Raw genomic sequence first — 21,107 nt, 5'->3', positions numbered from 1 at the left:
CTGAGTTCAATCTCTAACTTGGAGTGTTGGTGGGTGACCTGCAAAATACCAACCATCTATGTAAAGCTTATAACTAGTTATCTTTTAGGAAGCCATTGTAAGGGAGGCAGAATGGCTAGTTTATGATCTAGTGGCTCTCAGGGCTTAGAGAAACCTGACCGCTGGCAACACTGTATGATGATGCATACGAGATCTTACAAACAGAATACCACTGGGAACACTTTGTAGATGACCAAACAGAAACTAAGACATCAGTTTGGAATAGAGAAAATAATCAAGTTTAAGAGACTAAAAGAAACTACAGCTTACTCTTACAACATTGTTCACACAGCAGGCATAGTGATTCCTATCTCTAACGTGTGGCACCTCATCTCTCAGTTATGCTCAACACCAGTATAATTTCTTTTCAAGCCCAATCACTGTCTACGATTTATGAGTATCCAGTAAGCTCAAAGATCTCATTTCTTATAACACATCCCTTCCCTTGCTCTAGCTACCCAACCCTTTTAGGCCTCAAACATGAACAGGTAATCTAAGAAAACACTTTTGCTGCACCAAGAAGAGAGCCTCAGAAGATTCTCTTCTGTTTATTTTTAAACTTCTTCAAAGATCTACTCATATAGCACCTATCAGTAAGAGTTTGCTTGATCCCATGACCTTGCCTCAACACTACTGTCAACCTTCTTTGTTTTATTCTCATTTAAAACTCTAATTATTACCAGGTATTCTCTGTTATTTATTTACTGACTCAACTTTTGCCTAATGTCTTTACGAAAGCAAAGACTTTACACCCAACATCTAAAAGAGCGCCCTGAAAAGCAGCAGTATTTAATCAAACGTTTCACAGAACAATTGTGATGAAAAAAAAAAAACAAATGCGGGGCTAGAGAGATGGCTCAGAGGTTAAGAGCACTGGCGGCTCTTCCAGAGGTCCTAAGTTCAATTCCCAGCAACCACATGATGGCTCACAACCATCTATAATGAGATCTGGTGCCTTCTTCTGGCCTGTAGGTGTACATGCAAACAGAACATTGAATACATAATAAATAAATCTTAAAAGAAAAAAAAAAAAAAGGATAAATACCTACCTAGAATACAACTCATGGGGCAGGTTTCTTCCAGGTTACTCAGAAATACTTCTTTTTTGTAGAACATTTTTGTTGGCTCATGTTCTGTTTCTTCTGGGTGAATGAAGATGGGGCCATAAAAATATGCAGCTCCATCTCGGACCCATACTTTTTCAATTCTTGGGGGTGGGGGGAAGAGAAATTAAGTTATAATAATTTCAATCTTGAATGGTTATCTAATAAAAACTCCACTAGCTAAAATGTAATATAGTATATAGCATTTAGAGGAATTTCATGGACTTTCCTCACCCTTTAAGGTACCTTTTAGAGAAGATACTCTGAAAAAGAGAAAAGGCTACTCAGCCACTCTGGGGAAAAAAAAAGACTTTAACATAGTATCAAGGTATGTCACTAAATCATCTTCTTTAACTCCAGGTTTTCTTCCTGAGATGTTTAGGATGAAAACAACTAAACACTTGTCCCTGTATTTGGCAAACATTCCTTCAAAACAGAGCTTCATAGCTTTTTGTGGGAGATTAGCACTAAAATGCTTTCCCCTTGGGTTTCTATACTGTACTATTTTCAACTTAATATTACTGTCCCACATTTTCACAGTACCAGACATAAAGCAACACCTTTATTTCAGTGAATAATAAATCCATCCTTCCAGTTTTCTAAACCAACTTACAGGAGTCATTCTTGACTGCTCTACTCCTGAACTCCATATTCTGTTCATTAGGAATGCTACTGGCCTAATCACCTACATAGTACTGTGTGTAATTAGCTGCATTTAAGAGCCATTTATTGCTGCCCGGCTTTTACAACAGTCTCCTAATAGATCGCCCTGCTTCCACTCCTGGACCCCTTAAAGTTTCTTCTCAATAAGGAAAAAGCAGAGCAATCCTATTTAATCAGAAGACAAATGTTACTTCTCTGCCTAAACAATACAAAGATCTGCATATTACCCTCTGCCCCTATCTACCACAGTATACAAGGTTCATTCTGCTAGTATTAAATTGCTGGTTTAAGTCTGGTGTTATCTCTCAGACCTCTTTACTGGCTATTAATTCTGCTTGGAATGTTTTCCCTGATACCCACAATTCTTAACATTTCTCGATGTTAGTTCAACTTCCAGATTCTTAATGAAATCTATTCAGAACATTCTCTCTATTTTGACCACTTTAACAGCTCTACAATTTCAATAGTATGTACCAGGATCTAATATCAATTTTTTATTTATTCAAGATGCCTGTTGTCTACTTCCTGATTTGAACAATGCTCTGATAAAGTAAAAGCATCTTTCATTCCCTGAGTATTTGTTTAGAGACAGGCTCTACTCTGGAACACTTGCTCTTTTTTCCTTAACTTTCCAGTTTCTGGGACTATACACATGCATGTGCTCTTCTACTTGCCATAGAAACAGGGGCAGAGAAAATCTGGTGTGAGGAAGCTGGAGAAATTGCCAGGGGAGGGACTTTTGTCTTTATTCTATGAGTGTGGAATACTCAGCCTCAAATCTTAGACCCAACCATATCTTCCCTAATTCACCTGCCCACTCGAGGGCGCACCAAGCCATGGGATTTGATGAAGACACAGTCGCCAACCTTCAGCCACATGTCATTGTAATGAAGCTGCTCAAAGTAGTGGCAACCTGGTTCACCATTGGACATTTCCACAGGGACATCTTCTTTTTCCTGTGGAGAGGAACTGGTTAAAGAATGGCAGAAAACAAGCAAGGAGCATAAAAAAAACAACTATAAGAAAATTTCTGTGAAGCTTGAGAAATTAAACATTAACTTGTTAAAATCAAACTTACCAAGTATTATATTCATGCTAAATTTATAATTCTCATAAAATGTTACTCTTAAGACAATTTTATACCCCCCCCATGAAATCGTACTTTTGAGATAAAAATATTGGAAAGAACTTATTTGCATTCATTTAGAAGTGGACAAATTCACACAATACTTATACAGTGTACAGAACAAATTCTATACAAGCTTCTCTTTACTGTATTTTTCAGATTTTCCTCCTTTCCTCTGTGGTAATAGGGATGAAACCTAGGACTCTGAATGTGATAGGCAAGCACTGACATTTTAAACCCTTTATTTACTTATTTTTAAAACAGGGCCCTATAAGTTGGCCTTGAACTTACATTCTATAGTTCAAGCAGGTCCTGAACTTTCCTTTCTCTTGCTTCAACCTTCTAAAACCCTGAGATTATAAGCATGTGTCCAATAGGATCAACTTCTTAATAATATCTTTATAAGAATTAAGCTTATTCAATCTCTCCTAATGACACAGCTCATTTACTGCCCACTCTGGAAAGTGATATACCTTTCTGAACCCACAGGACTTGGAAATATAACAAGTTGGCCTTTCACTTGCTTTTGCAATACAGAGTCTCCCCATCACTTCTTCCCTAATCTGATTAAATCTCCAGTGAAAGGCCTAGGGAAAGACATCATTAGCACAACAGAAATGAATATTAAGGATTGACTTCTCATACCACAGAAGCACATAGGAAACTCATCCTTAGACTAAACAGTAATGAGACGTGGCAGAGGAGATAAATTCCAGGAGACAAGGCAAAGCGAAGGGGCTGAGGACCCTCTGGAATACCTGTTTGAAGCTTACTTCTCCTCAGACCTGTTAATACACTCCTGGAAGGGCAGATGAGCACAGGCTTGTAGGTGTAGGAGATCCATACTTTCCAAAAAAATCAGGATGGAGAATCCAGGTTAGAAGTCTCCCTCCTTCTCTGGATCCGTCCTACTAACCCTTGGTTCACAAAAGGTACAATAATACTACTCTGGCCTCTTTCTGCTACCCTTAGGCAGGTAAGATGAAGAGAGATGAGGATGAATTACTAGCTTGGCACCTTCCCTGGGCCTCTATTATACTGCCTTTATTTCTTAATGTTAACAGGTGATATGTTTTAAATTTTTATTAATTTTATTAGTTCCATCATGACAAAAAAATAATACAGTTCTATGATACAAATATGATGCAGTCTGGCTCTGAATAAATTACTAAATGTGTCATCTACTAGCTGCAGTAATAGAGGGCAAATTACCTGATTTCTTGTGTGTCCCTTAGATGAGGTTGTTGGAAAGCATAAAGGATAGAAAAACTTTACTTTGAACAATCCTTGCACTCCTAAGTGGAACATTTCTTCCTTGACCATGCTGTTTTAAAATGGCTTGCTTGCATTTATAAAAACACCATCTCCTCAGCCAGGCAATGGTGGTGCATGCCTTTTATCACAGCACTAGGGAGGCAGAGGCAGATGGATCTCTGTGAGTTTGAGGACAGCCTGGTCTACACAGTGAGTTCGAAGACAGCCAGAGCTAAACAGAGAAATTTTGTCTTGAAACAAAACAAATAAAAAAAAAAAAAAAAAAAAAAAAAAGAAAAAAGGAAAAAGTTTCCTCAGTTTTGCAGGGAGTAGAATACAGTTTGCTCTGGCTTTATACAATAAACTATGAAGGGTTTTTGTTCTACACCATCAAGTAGTTTAAACAGCTAAGTTTTTTAAAAAATATTTTTGAGACAGGGTTTCTCTGTGTGGCCCTGGCTGTCCTGGAACTTGCTCTATATACCAGGTGGGGCTTGAACTCACAGAGCCACCTGCGTCTGACACCCATGTGCTGGGAATAAAGCATGTGCCCCCCACACCCAGCTTAAACATCTTTCTTTTATCACAATCCTACAAAAAATTATAAGAATTCACCTATGGATGCTCAGTGCTCAGTACACACTGGTCTCCTTGACTTGACTTCATGTTTATGTGTATCTCGCCTGCATGTATGTCTGTGCATCAAGTGTGTGCCTGTTGCCTGACTGGAACTGGAGTTACAGTCAGTTGTGAGCTGCCATGTGGCTGCTGGAATCAAACTTAGGTCCTCTGTAAGAGCACCAGTGCTTTTAAGGGCTCAGCCATTTCTCCAGCCTCCAGCTTCTTTGATTTACCTTTGGTTTTTTTTCTGTCGAGACTGGGTTTGTCTGTGTAGCCCTAATTGTCCAGGATTCTCTTTTGTAGACCAGGCTGGCCTTGAATTCACAGATCTGCCTGCCTCTGCTTCCCAAGCAATGGGATTAAAGGCGTATGCTGCCACCACCTGGCTCCTTGACTTACTTTTAAATACTATTTTTAATTAATTTTTTTCTTTTCCCTTAGAGTCTAGTTTCTTCCTCTTTGTTTGACTAAGGTTTTTTTATATACATATTTTGAGTCTGAATACATTTGAGTCTGAATACATTTCTGGAATAGATATTTTAAGGTTAAAATTCTTTTTATAGGTAGCTAGTATCCACGTACCTTTTCCAAGTTAAAGTTGTCTTCAGCTCGACTGTCCTCTGAGTTGTCTGTGTTCTTCTCATCATCCCCCTTATCTGCATTTGCAAACACAGAGGCCACTCGAACCACAGGCAACGGCACATCTCGTGGGACAAACCTAACTGAGCTGATGGGCATTGTCCACAGTTTAATTTTCTTAAAAGACTTGGTTTTGGCAGAGTATCTCGATTCACAGACAAAAACATCCTCATCTCGAAAGTTTTCTGGGCATAATTTAAAATACTCCTGAGATAGGATGGGAATAATAAAGCAAATAGGTAAACTTTTTGAAAATTAACCCCCAAAATAAAAAACAAATGTTACCAATCAACCTAACATTGAACTATTAAAACTTTCTGACAATAAAAGGTAAATAGCTAGATAACTAGGGCTATTTCATTGGCTATATTTCCCTTAATTATAAGCATGAATTTTATTTATTTTTCTGACTACCCTTGAAAATACACTACTTTTCATATAGTTAAATGTTCTTAAAGATTTGGACAGGTGTCATATACATATATGACAGATAGTACATCTTATTTCCTAAAAACAAAACTGATAATTGGTAATGACTATATTTCAGAAAACAACATCCTTGGAAATTATCCTAACAACATAAAAATGTTAATATATATGTAGATAAAATCATGTTAATTTCTTATATATAGACACAGACTAAAGATGTTTGAAAGAGTTTAATTTTTTTACATATAGATTTTTGTATTTTTAAATTGTATTTCCAGGGAATGATATCATTTAATAAATGAGTTTCTTACCTTGACAAACATCACTACACATTTGCCTAGAATTTTACTAACAGGAACTTTATTGTAATAGTCACTCTTAAAAACTTCTTTTTCTAGAAATTTTCGTGTAGCCAAATGGAATGTTTCATTTGGCCGATAAAACCAACAGCCGTACAACCATTTTTCACCTCAAAAACAGAGAAAGAAAAGAATTATTAACCTGAAATCACATATTTTACCAAGCCATTATGCCAAGGCTTAAATACTATGGTTTTAGATGAAATTTTCTTTCTTTCTTCTCTTCCTTCCTTTCCTCCTTCCTTCCTTTCTTCTTTCTTTCTTTCTTTCTTTCTTTCTTTCTTTCTTTCTTTCTTTCTTTCTTTCTTTCTTTCTTTCTCTCTCTCTCTCTCTCTCTCTCTCACTTATTATTTATACAGTATTCTGCCTGCATATGTGCCTACAGGGCAGCAGAGGGCACTAGAGCTCATTATAAGGTTATGAGCCACCATGTGGTTGCTGGGAATTGAACTCAGGACCTTTGGAAGAATGGCCAGTGCCCTTAACCTCTGGGCCATCTCTCCAGCCTTGAAATTTTCTTAATAGAATTATTTTAGAGGATATAATATTTTAAAACAAGGAAGCACAAATAGGCATAGAAAATGTCACTTCACCCTTCAGAAACATGCAACAGAAAGGAGGAGGTCAGAAGAGCTGCTTGGGTTAATACATTCTAGAGATCTGTGCTCCACTGAGGATGCAGGTACAGGGAAGGACATTTTTAGCAAAAAGCATTTCACCTGATTGGCAGCTTAAAGAATTGGACTGCCTGCATCACACTGGTACCTGCTGTTAGCTTCATTCTTAATGTTTCAGAAGCAACTTTCTTTTTATATCTTATTTAGTTTTCTATTGAGACAGGTCTCAATGTGAGGCTGGCCTGATGCTTATTCTTTTGCCTCAAGTTCTTGAGTTTTTAGATGGCAGGTATGTGACACCAAAGCAGCTTAAAGGCATTTTTTAAGGGAGGCTCTTTGACAACAAATTCTAAGCTCAGTTACATGTTTGCTTACTATACATTTTTTTTTCATTTGTGGTGACATTCATTGGAATAAATTTGCTAGATTAAAAAAAACAAAACATGAGTCTTCTGCCCTTCTGCACCTTTGCCATCTGACTCAGAGTTTGCCTCCAAGTGCTACTGAATAAATAATACTTCCTACACATTAAGAAGTTGCATTTCTGACTCAATCGTGACACTGTCCAACAATGCTAGACCCTATGTTTGCCTATGGTAGGGTGCTTAATTATATTTATTGATACAGCAAATAGTACATTTATTGATATAACTTGTTGGAAGGCTTAAATATATGAGTTAAAATTTTTCTTCCAGAATATCAAGGAAAAGTAAATACAATCACATTTCACCAATCTGCCCTTTATTTATTTATTTTAGATTTAAAAAAGTGCATTTTTGAGCGTTCTGCCTGCATGTATATATGTATGTGTACCATGTATACACCTGGTGCCTGGAGAAGTCAGAAGAGGGCACTGGATCTCCTGGAACTAGAGTTAGGGATGGTTGTGAGCTGTGATGTAGGTCTTGGGAACTGAACCCAGGTCCTCTGCAAGAGCAGCAAGTGCTCTTAGCCACTGAGTAATCTTTCCAGTATCTGTCCTTCAACTGAAAACAAACTTACCAGCTGAATCCTCCCATAGTCTCTCAATACAGACTATGTGTGGTTGTAGACTGGCCTCTGCAGGTTCAACATAGACATAGTCTCCAACATGATACATGCTGTTCTTAAAGCTGCAGTCCTGGCTGTATGTCCGATGCAAGCCTGAGAGGCCTGCAGTACCTGAGGAGTCTTCACTTTTTTCAGCTTCTTGGATTAAAAAAAAAAGATACTCAGTAAATGACTATGGTTGTCAAACATTCAAACAACACATCATATTACATCATATTAATAAATTTAATTCTGTCTCTTCCTCCCTCCCCCCTTTCCCCTTTTTGAGACAGAGTGTTTCTATGTAGCCCGAACTAGCCTCAAACTTGGGGTCTTCTTACATTAGCTGCTGAGACTATAGGCATGGGCCACCACAGCTGGCTATACTTAATTCCTTGTGTAGCAAGGAGAGGGATCAGGAAAAATAGTAACATCCATTATTCTATACAATCCTCGGGAGGCAGACGCAGGCAGATCTCTGTGAGTTCAAGGATCACAGAGTTACAGAACAGCCAAGGCTACACACAAAGAAATCCTGTCTTGAAAAACCAAAACACCGGTACAATCAAAGAACTTCTGGAGTCATCACCATCCCTGGTCTCAAACTATACTATACAGCAACAGTAATGAAAACTGCATGGTACTGGTATAAAAACAGGTTGATCAATGGAATCTAATCAAAGACCCAGAAATAAATTCACACACCCATGGACCTCATTTTAGAAAAAGAAGCCAGATACATACAATGGAAAAAAAAAGAAAGCATCTTTAACAAAGGTTGCTGGTCTAACTGAATGTCAGCATGTAGAAAAATGCAAAAAGCTCCATATCTATCACCCTGCACAAAATTCCAATTCCAACTGGATCAAAGCCCTCAACATAAAAACTGACAAACTGAGCCTGGTAGTGGTGGTGCATACTTTTTATCCCAGCATTCAGGAGGTAGAGGCAGGCAGATGTCTGAGTTCAAGGCTGGACTGGTCTATAGAGCATGTTCTAGGACAGTCCAGACTACACATAGAAACCCTGACTCAAAACAAAGTAACAAATAAACCAAATGAAACCAACCAAACCAAACCAAACCAAAACAAAAACCTTGGTCTTTTAGAGCTGGTGAGATGGCTCAGGGGTTAAGAGCATTGGCAGTTCTTCCAGAGGTCTTGACTTCAATTCCCAGCAATTGCATGGTGGCTCAAGACCAATTATAAAGGGATCTGATGCTCTCTTCTGGCATGCAGGCACACATTCAGACAGAGTACTCATACACTAAACAACAACAAAAACCAGATACACCGAACCTGATAGAAGAGACAGTGGGGAATAAGTCTTGAGCACACTGGTACAGTAAGCAGCTTCCTGGACAGAACAACAAACATGCAGGCACTAAAGTCAATAAATAGAACCTCATGAAACTGAAAAGCTTCTGTACGGCAAAAGACACCATCAATAGGACAAAATGGCAGCTACAGAATGGGAAAGAATCTTCACCAACCCTCTATCTGACAGAGGGCTGATATACAAGATATATAAAGAACTCAAGCAACCAGACATCAATAAACCAAATAATCCAATTTTTTAAAGACACAGGTGACAGGATGTGTGGAGAAAGGGAACACTTCTCCATTGGTGACTACAAACTTATACAGCCACCTTGGAAATCAATTTAGGTTTTTCAGAAAATCGGGAATCGATCTGCCTTAAGATCCAGCTATTCCACTCCTGGGCATAGACCCAAAGGATGCTTCACCATACAACAAGGACATCTGTTCAACTATGTTCATCGCAGCTTTATTCATAATAGGCAGAAACTGGAAACAACCTAGCTGTGCTTCAACCAAAGAATGGGTAAGTGGTACATTTACACAATGGAATACTACTCAATTATTAAAAACACAGACATCATGAAATTTGCTGGAAAATGGAAGGAACTAGAAAAGACCCAGTAAGAAAAACATTTTTTGGTATGTACCCTCTTATAATTGGATATTAGCTGCAAAGTAAAGGATAATCACGCTACAAACCAACAGACCCAAAGGAGGAGGAGAGCTCAAGGAAAACAAGGGAATCTCATTGAGAAAGGGAAATAGAATAGACATCATGGGTGGATGGGAAGAGGGGACTAGATGAGGGTAGGATGTAGATGGGAACAAAAGGGACCAGACATGGGGAGGATGGAGGGACAGAGTACTGGGAGAAACAAATGGAATGGGAGGGACATCTCTGGAGTGAGTTAGAAACCTTGGGCAATGGAAACTCTCAGGAATTGATGAGAGTGAGCCTGCTAAGATTCCTAGCAATGGGGGATACAGAGCCTAAAGTGGCCTTTTCCTACAACCTGGCAAGACTTCCAGTAGAGGGACTGGAACACCAACCCAGCCACAAAACTTTCTACCTACAATTTGTCCTTCCTACCAGATGTGCTGGGGTAAAGGTGGCACAAAAACTGTGGTAGTGGCCAACCAACAACTGGCCCAGCCGAAGACCCATGCTATGAGAGGAAGCCTACCCCTAATATTGCCCAGAGATCCAGGAACCAGAGGCTGGATAGCTCAGAGACTTAGGATAGAAAATGATTCCCAATGATACTCTGTTATACTCACAGACTGGTGCCTAACCCAATTGTCACCAGAAAGGATTCACCCAAAAACTGATGGAAAAAGATACAGAGACCCAGAGCCAAACATTAGGCGGAGCTTAAGGAATCCCACAGAAGAGGAGAAGGAAGGGTTATTGTAGGAACCAGAAGGGTCATAAGAAAACCCACAGAATCAACTAACATGAGCCCTAGCAATGAGGGATACAGAGCCTAAACTGGCTATTTTCTGTAAGTAGGCAAGGAATACCAGCTTGCATAGGACTGACCTAGGCCCTCTGTACATATGTTATAGTTGTGTAACTTGGTCTTCATGTGGGAATCCTAACAGTGGGAGCAGTGTATCTCTGACTCTGCTGTCTGCCGCTGAGACCTTTTCCTCCTACTGGGTTTCCTTGTCCTGCCTTAATAGGAAAGGAGGTGCCTAGTATTACTACTGCAACTTGATATGTCATGGCTGGTTGACACCCATGGGAGGTCTTCCCTTTTCTGAGGAGAAAAAGTGGATAGGGGTAGGGATGACTGGGAGGAGAGGTGGGTCAGGATGTAAAATAAATAAAATTAAAAAAAAAAAAAAGCAAGTCCCAGTTTTTCTGTGAGTCTCATAAGAAATATAAAACGAACCTGGAGCCTCAGAAAGATAGTTTGTTCACAAGAAAGATTCTCAAAGGAATATGAGCATGTATTTGTGGAGCTGATTCCATGAGAATTGGCCAGCCTCATCTAAAGCTTTATGTTCCTTGCTTTAAACTCTGGCTCTGGCTTTTCAGGCCCAGAAGGAGACTTCAGACTGGGGCAGACATAAACTATCCACTCAAACTCTATTGTTTGCCCCAGAGTCGAAGGGAACACTCCATTAGGTAAAAACATTATAGATATTTATCTGTTAAAAGCACATTTTTAAATTTATCTGTGGTGATGCCTCCCATGAGCACTTACGTCAATGTTGCCTTTTGACACTGTAACCAAACTTCCACAGCATCAATAATCTCTTCGAGAAGTTTTAAGATCAATACAAAAATTAAAATGAGCACATGGTAAAAATGCTTTGGTTGAAATTCCATTAAATGCATATTCTACTTTAAATATTAACAAAAATGTAGCTGAGAGTACATCTCATTTAAAAGCCATAAAACACCCGTGTCTTGCCTGAGGCTGTTGGTTTTACAAGAAAAAAAAAATGAAACAAAACAAAAACAACAACAAAAAGGATAGTTTCCCATAAATTAAAATGCTGCCAACATTAAAATTTTAATTTAAGCTCATATTCCAAATTAATCTCCTTAAGTTTTCACCAACTTAAATCCATGGCTGTGATCTAAGGGTTTTGCTTCCCTATTCCACATCTCTAACATTAACATTATAATAAAAAGCATGCTGGGCAGTGGTGGCAAACGTCTTTAATCCCAGCAGAGGCAGGCGGATCTCTGCGAGTTTGAGGCTAGCCTGGTCTACAAAGTGAGCTTCAGGACAGCCAGGGCTACACAGAGAAATCCTGTCTCAAAAAAACCAACAAAACAAGAAAAAAGTTTTGCCAATTTTGGTTAAAAGAAAAAAAAAGGTTATCCAATAGTTGATTAACAGAGCAAAACCCTGTGGTGTACAAAGCAGATCCACAAAGTTCTTGAGAATTTTATACAGACAGAACCAGAAAACTGTACTAGCAGGAGCAGTGTACAACATGAAAAAAGGATGACCTAGTCCTTTAAATTTTATAGACAAAAAAAAAAAAAAAAAAAAAAAAAGCCAGCCAAACCACTCAGTTACAAACAGCGAATTCTAAAGCAGGTGCTGTGCCACAATGAACTCTTCTCATTCTAGAAACCCAATGGCTTCTGTCTAGCTGATTTAGAAATTAGATGGAATCACCTCATCTCTTCCATTCTCAATTGGGGTATCTGTAACTACTATCCTGTGCATGTATGAGCAGAGGATATTTATGTCCTTTGGACATTGTGAACATGTCCAAACATAGACAGGAATCACATAGAATGAAGAATCACACCAGACCCTCAATCACATGCCCAGATGATTCAGATGATGAGATAGGACTTCTGGACTGAGGATATCCAGATGAGATATTGACACCAATTAGAAAGGTGCTTGTCAAAAAACATAAAAGTAAGGAGAACTAGATCAGTGAGAAGCAAAGACTGGAAAAAAAAATTGAGCACATGATAAAAAAGTCTAGATTGCCTCTAACAGAATGTTTAGTTAAAAAAAAAAGGACATTCAGTGTTATATAATTATGACCATTATTTCTATAATTTTTTCATCACTCCAAATAAAACACTATAATTATTGAACACGACTTCCTATCTCCCCTTCTTGCTCCTGGTAACCTTTACCCTACCTTCTCTATCAATCTGTTAATTCTAGACATTTCAAGTAGGCCCAAGCAAACATTATTTGCCTTTTTTTTTTCATCTGACATATTCCATGTACTATGTTTTCTAAATTCATCCATGTAGCATGTAAACTTCATTTTTATGAGCAAATAATATTCCATTTTATATCATAATTTCCTTATTCATATACATGTATGCTTGCATGTTTTTGCACAAATAAATGGTATCGTTGCTATGTCTGATATGCCTAGTCATGCTGTTTCAGTGCTTATACTGTCTATATTGATTTTTTAAATATTTTTTCATTCTATCCATTACTAAAAAAGAAATACTGAGATTATAACTTGAGCTCTTTCATTTCAACTCTGTTTTCCTTCAAGTGTTCTAAAAAATATTTAAATTATGAATGTTTGTATGTACGTGCATGTTTGTGAGTTTAGTTGTCCATGGAGGCCAGAAGAGAGCACTGTCCCATGGAGCTGAACTAATACAGGCGGCTGTGAGCTGACTGACATGAGAACTGAACTCAGGTCCTCCAGAAGAGCTTGAGTGCTCTTGACTGTGGAGTCACCTCTCTGGCTACAAATGTCACTATAAAGAGTAATTTATCTAAACACAAAGTTGGGTTTTGTATTTTTCATATAACTTCACTGCTTTCCAACCTCAATTATTTTGTATAAAAAGTCAGCCATTAATTACACTGCTGTTTTCTTGTATCTGATGAGATGCTTTTTTTGCTTTGAAATCCAGACTTTTCTTTCAGCAATTTATGATGTATCTGAACGGACCTCTTTGTGTTTATCTTACTTGGACCTGCTGGTTAATGTTTTCAATCCCCAACCCCTTCTCTTCTCTCTACTACTATTACTATAACAGATATACCTGAAGACCTGATACTACAGATTGCTCCCTTTTCTGAAATATTAGGAGTTAGTCAGTGACTTGGGTAATGGTTATATTCAAATACCTCTACTCTAGAAGGATCTACCCTCAGCTGGATTAATCTGTAGAGAGGATAGTGGATGAACTCAAAGTTATAGTCAATTAAGTTCTCGGGCCAGAAAAACCTTCAGTTTAATCAATTCATTTCCACATCAAACACTTTAAGTTAGAAAAGATGCTATCATTTATCCATACCATCTTAAATGAGTGTATTCCCTTTGACAGCAAATGAAGTTACCTCTATGTTGATAAAATGACAGTCTCACTAATCAATACGCTTGTGTTTTTTCTCTCTCCCTCTTTCTCTCTGATGTTTCAAGTCAATTAATTTTGTTTTCCAGCCTATGGGAAAATATCTAAGAAGGTCCAATGCTACAGAATAATACAACTTTTGTAGGAGTCATATTTTTAGTTACCTATTTGAACTGAAATGTTATCTAAAATGATCAAGTTTCGCCAAGTGTGTTGACACATATAATCCCAGCACTGGGGGCACAGGCAAGGAGGATCATCGCAAGACTAGCTACAGCCTGGGTCACATAGTGAAGTCCTGCCTTATTCTCCCTGACCCTCATCACCCCATAAAAGACTCTAATTTGGCAAATGATTCAAGGTACCACATTTAGGGTAACAAATTAAAATGAACTAGGACTGTGGTTCAACTGAAATCGCGTCTCCTTGTCTGGTTCTCCTGGTGTTTAAAAGGAAAGCCATATGGCACCAACTGATGCTGAGGCTGCACTGAAGTCCCAGAGAAGCCTCTCAAGTATGTGGCATTAGGTTCCCATACTTGTCACTGAACTGCTTCCAGAATATTAGCTGTGTCAGAGGTAACTTAGTGTGACAACTAAACAGATGATGACAACAGCATTTCTATCTCCTTACATCTTATGTGAAATAGCAACAATCTGAATCCTCAATCACACAAACTCTCCAAAGCTAATTGTGGTACCGGCTAAAACAGACTTTAATATTTCTTCATACTTAATAAGTGAAAAGGAACCAACCTCTTTTTTCTTCTTCTCGCTTTAGTTTATCTTCCTCTATTTCTTTGGGTAATTTTTCCTTTTTTTCTTTTTCCACATCATTATGCAAATGTTTTGTTGTATAGCTGAGTGCTGGAGAAAGAAGAATCTCTCCGTTTTTGCAGAGTTCATCACGAATTCTAATAAAAAACTGTTGAAGTTCTACTGCATCCTCATAGATTTCGGAATCTGTCCTATAAAGGCATTAAGAGTATCCATTGACATATGAACTACTTCTTTCATAATACCTCAATTACATGCTAAATCCGATCAAACGCTTTTTATATTCATTGATATAATAACAATATTTTGGCTCAGTTAGGAGGGTGCCCCCATTAAATTAGTTAAAACAAAGTATCTGAGCCATGTATTGTGGAACATGTCTGTGCTCTAGGACTTGGGAAGTAAAGGTAGAAGAATCAGGAGTTCAGAGTCATCCTCATTTAGCTAGTGAGTTTTGAGGTCAGTCTGGGCTAAAAGAGAGCCTGTCTCAAAAACAAAAAAACAAACAAACGAAAGAATGAATGAAAAGGGCTAGAGAGATGGTCCTGAGTTCAATTCCCAGCAACCACATGGTAGCTTATAACTATCTATAGTGAGATCCGGTGCTCAGGCACATATGCAGGCAAAATGATGCATAATAAACAAACAAATAAATCTTTACATTCCTTTCTTATTCATGTCAAAGGAAAGGCCTTATATTTTTCTCAGTTATACAAGGCCTATGAATCAACCATGGCAGAAGGAGTTGGCAGAACTAAAAACTGTACTACTGCCCTGACCAAGCACAATACTTAATTTGCATCTACTTTTCCTTTCCTTTTTTTTTTTTTTTTAAATCGGATAAATGCAAAACAGGGGTTCTGTGTAGCCCTGGCTGTCCTTGAACTTACCTGCCTCTGCCTCCCAAGGGCTAGGACTAAAGGCATGGGCCACCACTGCTTGGCTGCATCTATTTTCTTTCTTTTTTTAAAATATATTTTTATCTAACTTTATTTTATGTGCTTAGTGTGAATGTGTCAGATCCCTTGGAACTGGCATTACAGACAGTTGTGAGCTGTCATATGGGTGCTGGGAATTGAACCCAGGTCCTTTGGAAGAACAGGCAGTGTTCTTAACCACTGAGCCATCTCTCCAGCCCCTGCATCTATTTTCTTAACCGCAGACCCACATTTATAGAAAGTGAGCAAAACAGTGTCTACTTTCTTCTTTCTGGTCCCATAGCATTGCTACCTTTACTACTGGGACTCACTGAAGAACTGAGCCTGACCTATAAAGGCATGAGAATATCCTGTGTACTAACAAGTACAGGCCCGAGAATTAATTTAATTTCTCAAAAGTAAGTGATCTGGGGGAAATGGGAGATGCAAATACCGCAAGAAAGAAAACATTATGTGTCATACTTAGAATTTGTCTAAGCTTCTTTCTTCATTATTAGTTAACTATGAAAAATAAGCTTTATAAGGCATAGTCTCACTTTGACACACAAACTGCTCTGTAATGGGGTGGGTAGCCCTAGCTTTGAATTTGTATGATCTTCCTGCTCCACCTTCCAAATGTTGGAATGACAAGTCAACAGGGGTGGGGCTAAGTACATTATTAACAGTTATGTTGACATCTGGTTAGGGGAATATGGCAGGCAAAGCAAGGCCAGTCAGCTGTCGCCTGACACTTGACACTAGAGCACCAGATACCAGAGATACTTGATGACTCCCTTGTCAACAAAGAGAACTGGCAAAGAATTAACCCTGCCCATAGCCTAAATGGGTATTCAAGAGAGGTTCTAGAAACATGTTCTGAGGATATGGAGATACTAATACTTTTAGGAAAGCAATAAAAATAGTATTTGCTCAGGGAAGAAGAACCCTAAGATACTGTCTTTGAAATCTTTCTTGAGCAAAGATATCTGAGGTTTGCTTTCTTCCAATTAAATTTATTTCATGATAGCTTTTAGATTTAGTGGAAAATTATAAGTGAGAATATATATTTCACAAATTCCTGTTACATTGAAAGGGCAGATTTACAATTTCATCAGGCCACCTGATGTAATTAAAATTTGTACAAACACTAAGCATCTGATATATCCTTTAAAAATATGGTAAATAATTTACTAATCTTTGCTTTGGTTTTTTTGTAATATAAATCTAGTTTTCAAAACACTGTGTTGGGGGAAAAGGAGTAAACTGAGATCCTGTCAAGAAAATAGTACAATAAAAACTGGGAGGAGTGGTGCACACCTTTTATCCCACCACTCAGGAGACACAGTTTCCAGGGCAGCCAGAACTATATACAATTAGACTATGCCTCAAAACAAGCAAACAAATTGATTAAAAAACAAAAAAATTATTAACCTAGGAAATCAGGTGTTGACTGTGCAAGAACAAAAATTCAAGACAGAAAAACAACCAACTCTAATTTCCTTCAACTGTTAAGTAATCCTTTCTGGTAAGTTTTAACCCAGCAAAACGAAATAATTAAAATTATAAGAGAAGTTCTATATACTTTCCTGTACTTGTTTTCCTATGGAGTCTTTTTACCTGCAAGGGAACCAGAGTGATTTTTAGGAATACTGCCAACGCACTGGTCAACTCTTGTGACTCAGCATTGTGTTGTTCCTGAATGCTACTGTGAATAGCAGGCTACCCCCTATAACCACATACCTAAGCTGGAAAAATTTATCTAAGCATAATTCCTTCATCTGTTTTTCAGTAAACACCACATATTTTCATCATAAAGAAATGGCTTTGAAAACATACCGATTCATCCTCCTTGCTCTTTCCAATACTTCAAACATATGCTCCTGAAATAAATCGAGTCGCCGATAGCGATTACTTTCAACATTCTTCCTGATAATGTCAAATGTAAGGGGAGGTTTGTTGGGAAAGTTCGGATCCACAGCAGGAATTTCTGCTAAAGAGTCACTGTAACATCTTCCTTCATCATCCTGATGACTCATAACTGACACAAAAAGATTATGGATAAGTTCTTGAATCAGCAAAGTCACATTTGGGACATGAGAATCCTCATCTCCCTCCAGGTCTCTCCGAGTTTCAAGGAGGACTTTATGTAAGACAAGGGCATCTTTGTAGATCAAAGACTCTGGTTCATTGTAGGTACAGGCATTATTAAACATCATGACAAAGTCCTCTACCATAGAATCTATATCTTGGTACTTGTTTGCCATCATGTGACTTCGAATTTTTTCCATGTCCATGGGCTTTTTAATGGTCAGATAGTAGTCAGGCAGCTCTGATCTAGAGGGCAGTCTTAGAAATATAGCACTAAGGCGGCGACCTCTCTTATCAGTATAGTTCTTTACTGCTTCATACACTTCATTTAGTTTCTGCTGCATTGGAGTCATGTACTTTGATTTCTTAGGAGAAACACCACTCTTTCTACCTGAAGAGAAAGATGTAATGTAATGGTAAGTGGATAAAATGGAGTAAGTACAAATTTTTCCATAGCTGGTAGCAAACGTTAGAAAGGGGTTCTCCCAAATGATTTGTAAAAACAGAGTAATCAGCTCATCTTTAGTGAGCTAGATCTTACAAACAAAAATAAATCTGAAAGAAAATATTTATTTTTTAACAATATAGCTTATAGATATAATACATGTATACATAAATAATAAAATTTACATTTGCATATAAACTTTGAGACTGAGTTTCATTATATAACATAGATAGGCTTTGAACTCTCCACCCTCCTGCCTCAGCTCCTAAAGGCTGTAAGTATAGCTGTACAAATAACACAAAAGCTAGTCATCGTATTTTTGAGGTGAGAGCAAATACTTTCATGCTGAAATAGCTGTGTATAGGTCAAGCAAATGAGTATCTCTGTGACATTCTAATGTCATCACCTCTGACATCCCTGAGAAATGAGAATTTCACTATAGGAAAAAGTTAGAAATGTTGAAAACAAACTGAAGTGTTGATAAAACTCCTGAAACGAGTACCCAAGTTTGAATTAGGTTTACCATATTTTACCTCTAAATTTAAAGCCACATTTTTCCTAGTTCCATTCATGGAAATTCCTAGAAATGATGACCAATTCAGTAACAGAACACCCCAACCTAGTCTATTTATAGACAAAGTCTCAAGTAGCCCAGGCTGACCTCCGACTATATAGTTGAGGCTGGCCTTGAACCTCCAATCCTCCTGCCTCCAGCTCCCAAGGGCTGGGAAAACAGGCATGCACTTCCATGCCTATGTGTCCGCTTTTATAATTATATGAAAAAAAAAAAAAAGAATGCCTTAACAACAAGGAATAGTCATTTAGCAATAGTTTACAAAGCAATGGTAAAATTCACTTAATAGGGAGCTTACATTAAAAAGATGCTTGCCTTTCTCCTTTCCAGTAAACACAGCTCTGAAGATTATTTGACATTATTGCTTGCTTAGCATTTGTTTAAGATTATTTGAAACTGTTACTCTAGCTTAGCATTTGTTTCATTTATATTAAACAAATTGGAAATAACTTCTTTAATTCAGTGGTATTTTTTGTTGTGTTCTTTTCCTTTAAAACTTTCAATAAAATCATATCCAGATAGGGTAGTCAATTGGTCACTGAGTAGTACATTTCTCACCTCCCCAATTTTATCCAGCAGAGTTACTGGGATACATTTTTAATTTTATGAAACACTAAACAAACAACAAAACCTGACTTTTTTTTTTTTTTCTGGCATCAGATAAATAATCTTTCTATTTAATGGTTATGTTACCCACTGCATTCCAGAAAGTAAGGAAAACCTCTGCCACTATATTCAAATTCCCTTCTTTTATGGTTTGGATATAAAGTATGCCTTGAAAAGCTCCTCATCATCCAACACTTGGAACCCAGCTAGTGAATACAATCACTGAGAGCTCTGACCCAATCAGTTCTGCTCTTATCAACAGACCACTTGATGGAGTCATCATCTGACAGCAGTGCTGGGGGATGGGGCTGGGCTGGAGTAAGTGGGCCACTGGTAGAGTGTCTCTAAAGGCCCTGGTTACTCCATCTTTCTCTCTGCTCCTTGACTACCATGAGCTAAGCAAATCTGCAACTCTGTGTCCTTCTTACATAATACTCTATTTTACTACAGCTCAAGAACAATTGAGACTGAATTTCTGAAGTTGTGCCAAAATGAATCCTCTCACATTTTCATTGTCAGATACTTGGTCCCATTGATGAAAAAGCTAACTAACGTAATACTCTTAAGGGCTGGGGAGATGGCTCAGTGGTTAAGAGCAGTGTCTGCTCTTCCAAAGGACCCGGGTTCAATTCCCAGCACCCACATGGCAGCTCACAACTGTCTGTGCCTCCAGTTCAAGGGATTCTAATACCTTCATACCAATGCACAGAGAATAAAATTAAATAAATTATTTTAAAAACATGCAGTCAAAGAGTATGAATGTAAAGAAAGATACCTAAGAGCAGAGTGCCAGTGAATTAAAATACAATCATCATTTAATTAAAGAAATGTCAAGAAATCAGCAATCTCTCTTTGACAGACTAAACTGAAAAGCAAAATAAATGAGGTAGACTTACTCAGCTTAAGTTTGGGAGAAGCCATGTCATCATCATCAGGTAATGGTCCTAGCTCTTTCCTTTTATCTTTGAGTAACTTCTCCAGGATATGGGCATCATTGTATACCTACATTCCAAAAATATGTTTAAGATTATTTCCTTAAAAACATAATTAAGAAGTAAAGAAGTTTTTATATCTCTGAGGGTAGTGACACATAATTAATTGCCAGCACTCAGAAAGCTGAAAACTCACAAGTTTGAGGCTGGTATCAGTTAAACAGTGAAACTCTATTTCAAATATCAAAGTATCAACAAATAAAAAATGAGTATGTGTGAATGTGTTTAAAACAGTTTGCCAGGTGGTGTTGGCACATGCCTTTAATCCTAGCACTCTGGAGGCAGAGGCAGGTAGATCTCTGTGAGTTGGAGGTCTGGTCTACAAAGTGAGTTCCAGGACAGCCAAGGCTACACAGAGAAACCCTGAAGTAAAAAACAAAAAACTTGGCTTAGGATAACGGAAAGCTAAATACTTAGGTTTTCCTCAGAACAGTAACAATGTTATCTTATGGGAAAACCTACTCTGAAGCTTCCCTGACGATTCTAATGTCTAAATATGCATACTAATATATAGGATCCACTATGGTAGAAGCTTTATGGACTTTTTATTTTTTATTTCATGTCTGAGTACTTAGCCTGCACATGTAAATGCCTGTATCTACAGAAGCCAGAAGAGGATACTGGATTCCTTGGAACTGGAGTTACAGAGGATTGTGAGCTGCCACATTGGCTCTGGGAATCAAATCATAGTCATC

General features: G+C 38.0%; 1 protein-coding gene across 12 annotated transcripts in view; it reads right to left on the bottom strand.

Annotated features, from left to right (window-relative positions):
• The window catches only part of Pbrm1 (polybromo 1), a 91,989-nt gene that overhangs the window by 25,622 nt on the left and 45,260 nt on the right, over positions 1 to 21,107 (bottom strand). For all 12 annotated transcript variants that reach the window (XM_055612255.1, XM_055612253.1, XM_055612254.1 and 9 more), the window contains 8 exons: positions 20,317 to 20,422; positions 17,544 to 18,186; positions 14,770 to 14,981; positions 7,853 to 8,038; positions 6,186 to 6,343; positions 5,389 to 5,652; positions 2,616 to 2,761; positions 1,089 to 1,246 (listed from right to left, as the gene is read on the bottom strand). In XM_055612255.1, the coding sequence (XP_055468230.1) occupies positions 1,089 to 1,246; positions 2,616 to 2,761; positions 5,389 to 5,652; positions 6,186 to 6,343; positions 7,853 to 8,038; positions 14,770 to 14,981; positions 17,544 to 18,186; positions 20,317 to 20,422 (1,873 nt within the window). The remainder of the gene's footprint in view (positions 1 to 1,088; positions 1,247 to 2,615; positions 2,762 to 5,388; positions 5,653 to 6,185; positions 6,344 to 7,852; positions 8,039 to 14,769; positions 14,982 to 17,543; positions 18,187 to 20,316; positions 20,423 to 21,107) is intronic.

The sequence above is a fragment of the Psammomys obesus genome, unplaced genomic scaffold (genome assembly GCF_907164565.1).
Source record: "Psammomys obesus unplaced genomic scaffold, mPsaObe1.curated_primary_1811, whole genome shotgun sequence".
Lineage (NCBI taxonomy): Eukaryota > Metazoa > Chordata > Mammalia > Rodentia > Muridae > Psammomys > Psammomys obesus.
The sequence above is the reverse complement of the archived record's forward strand: the minus strand, read 5'-3'. Positions and strand labels throughout refer to the sequence as shown.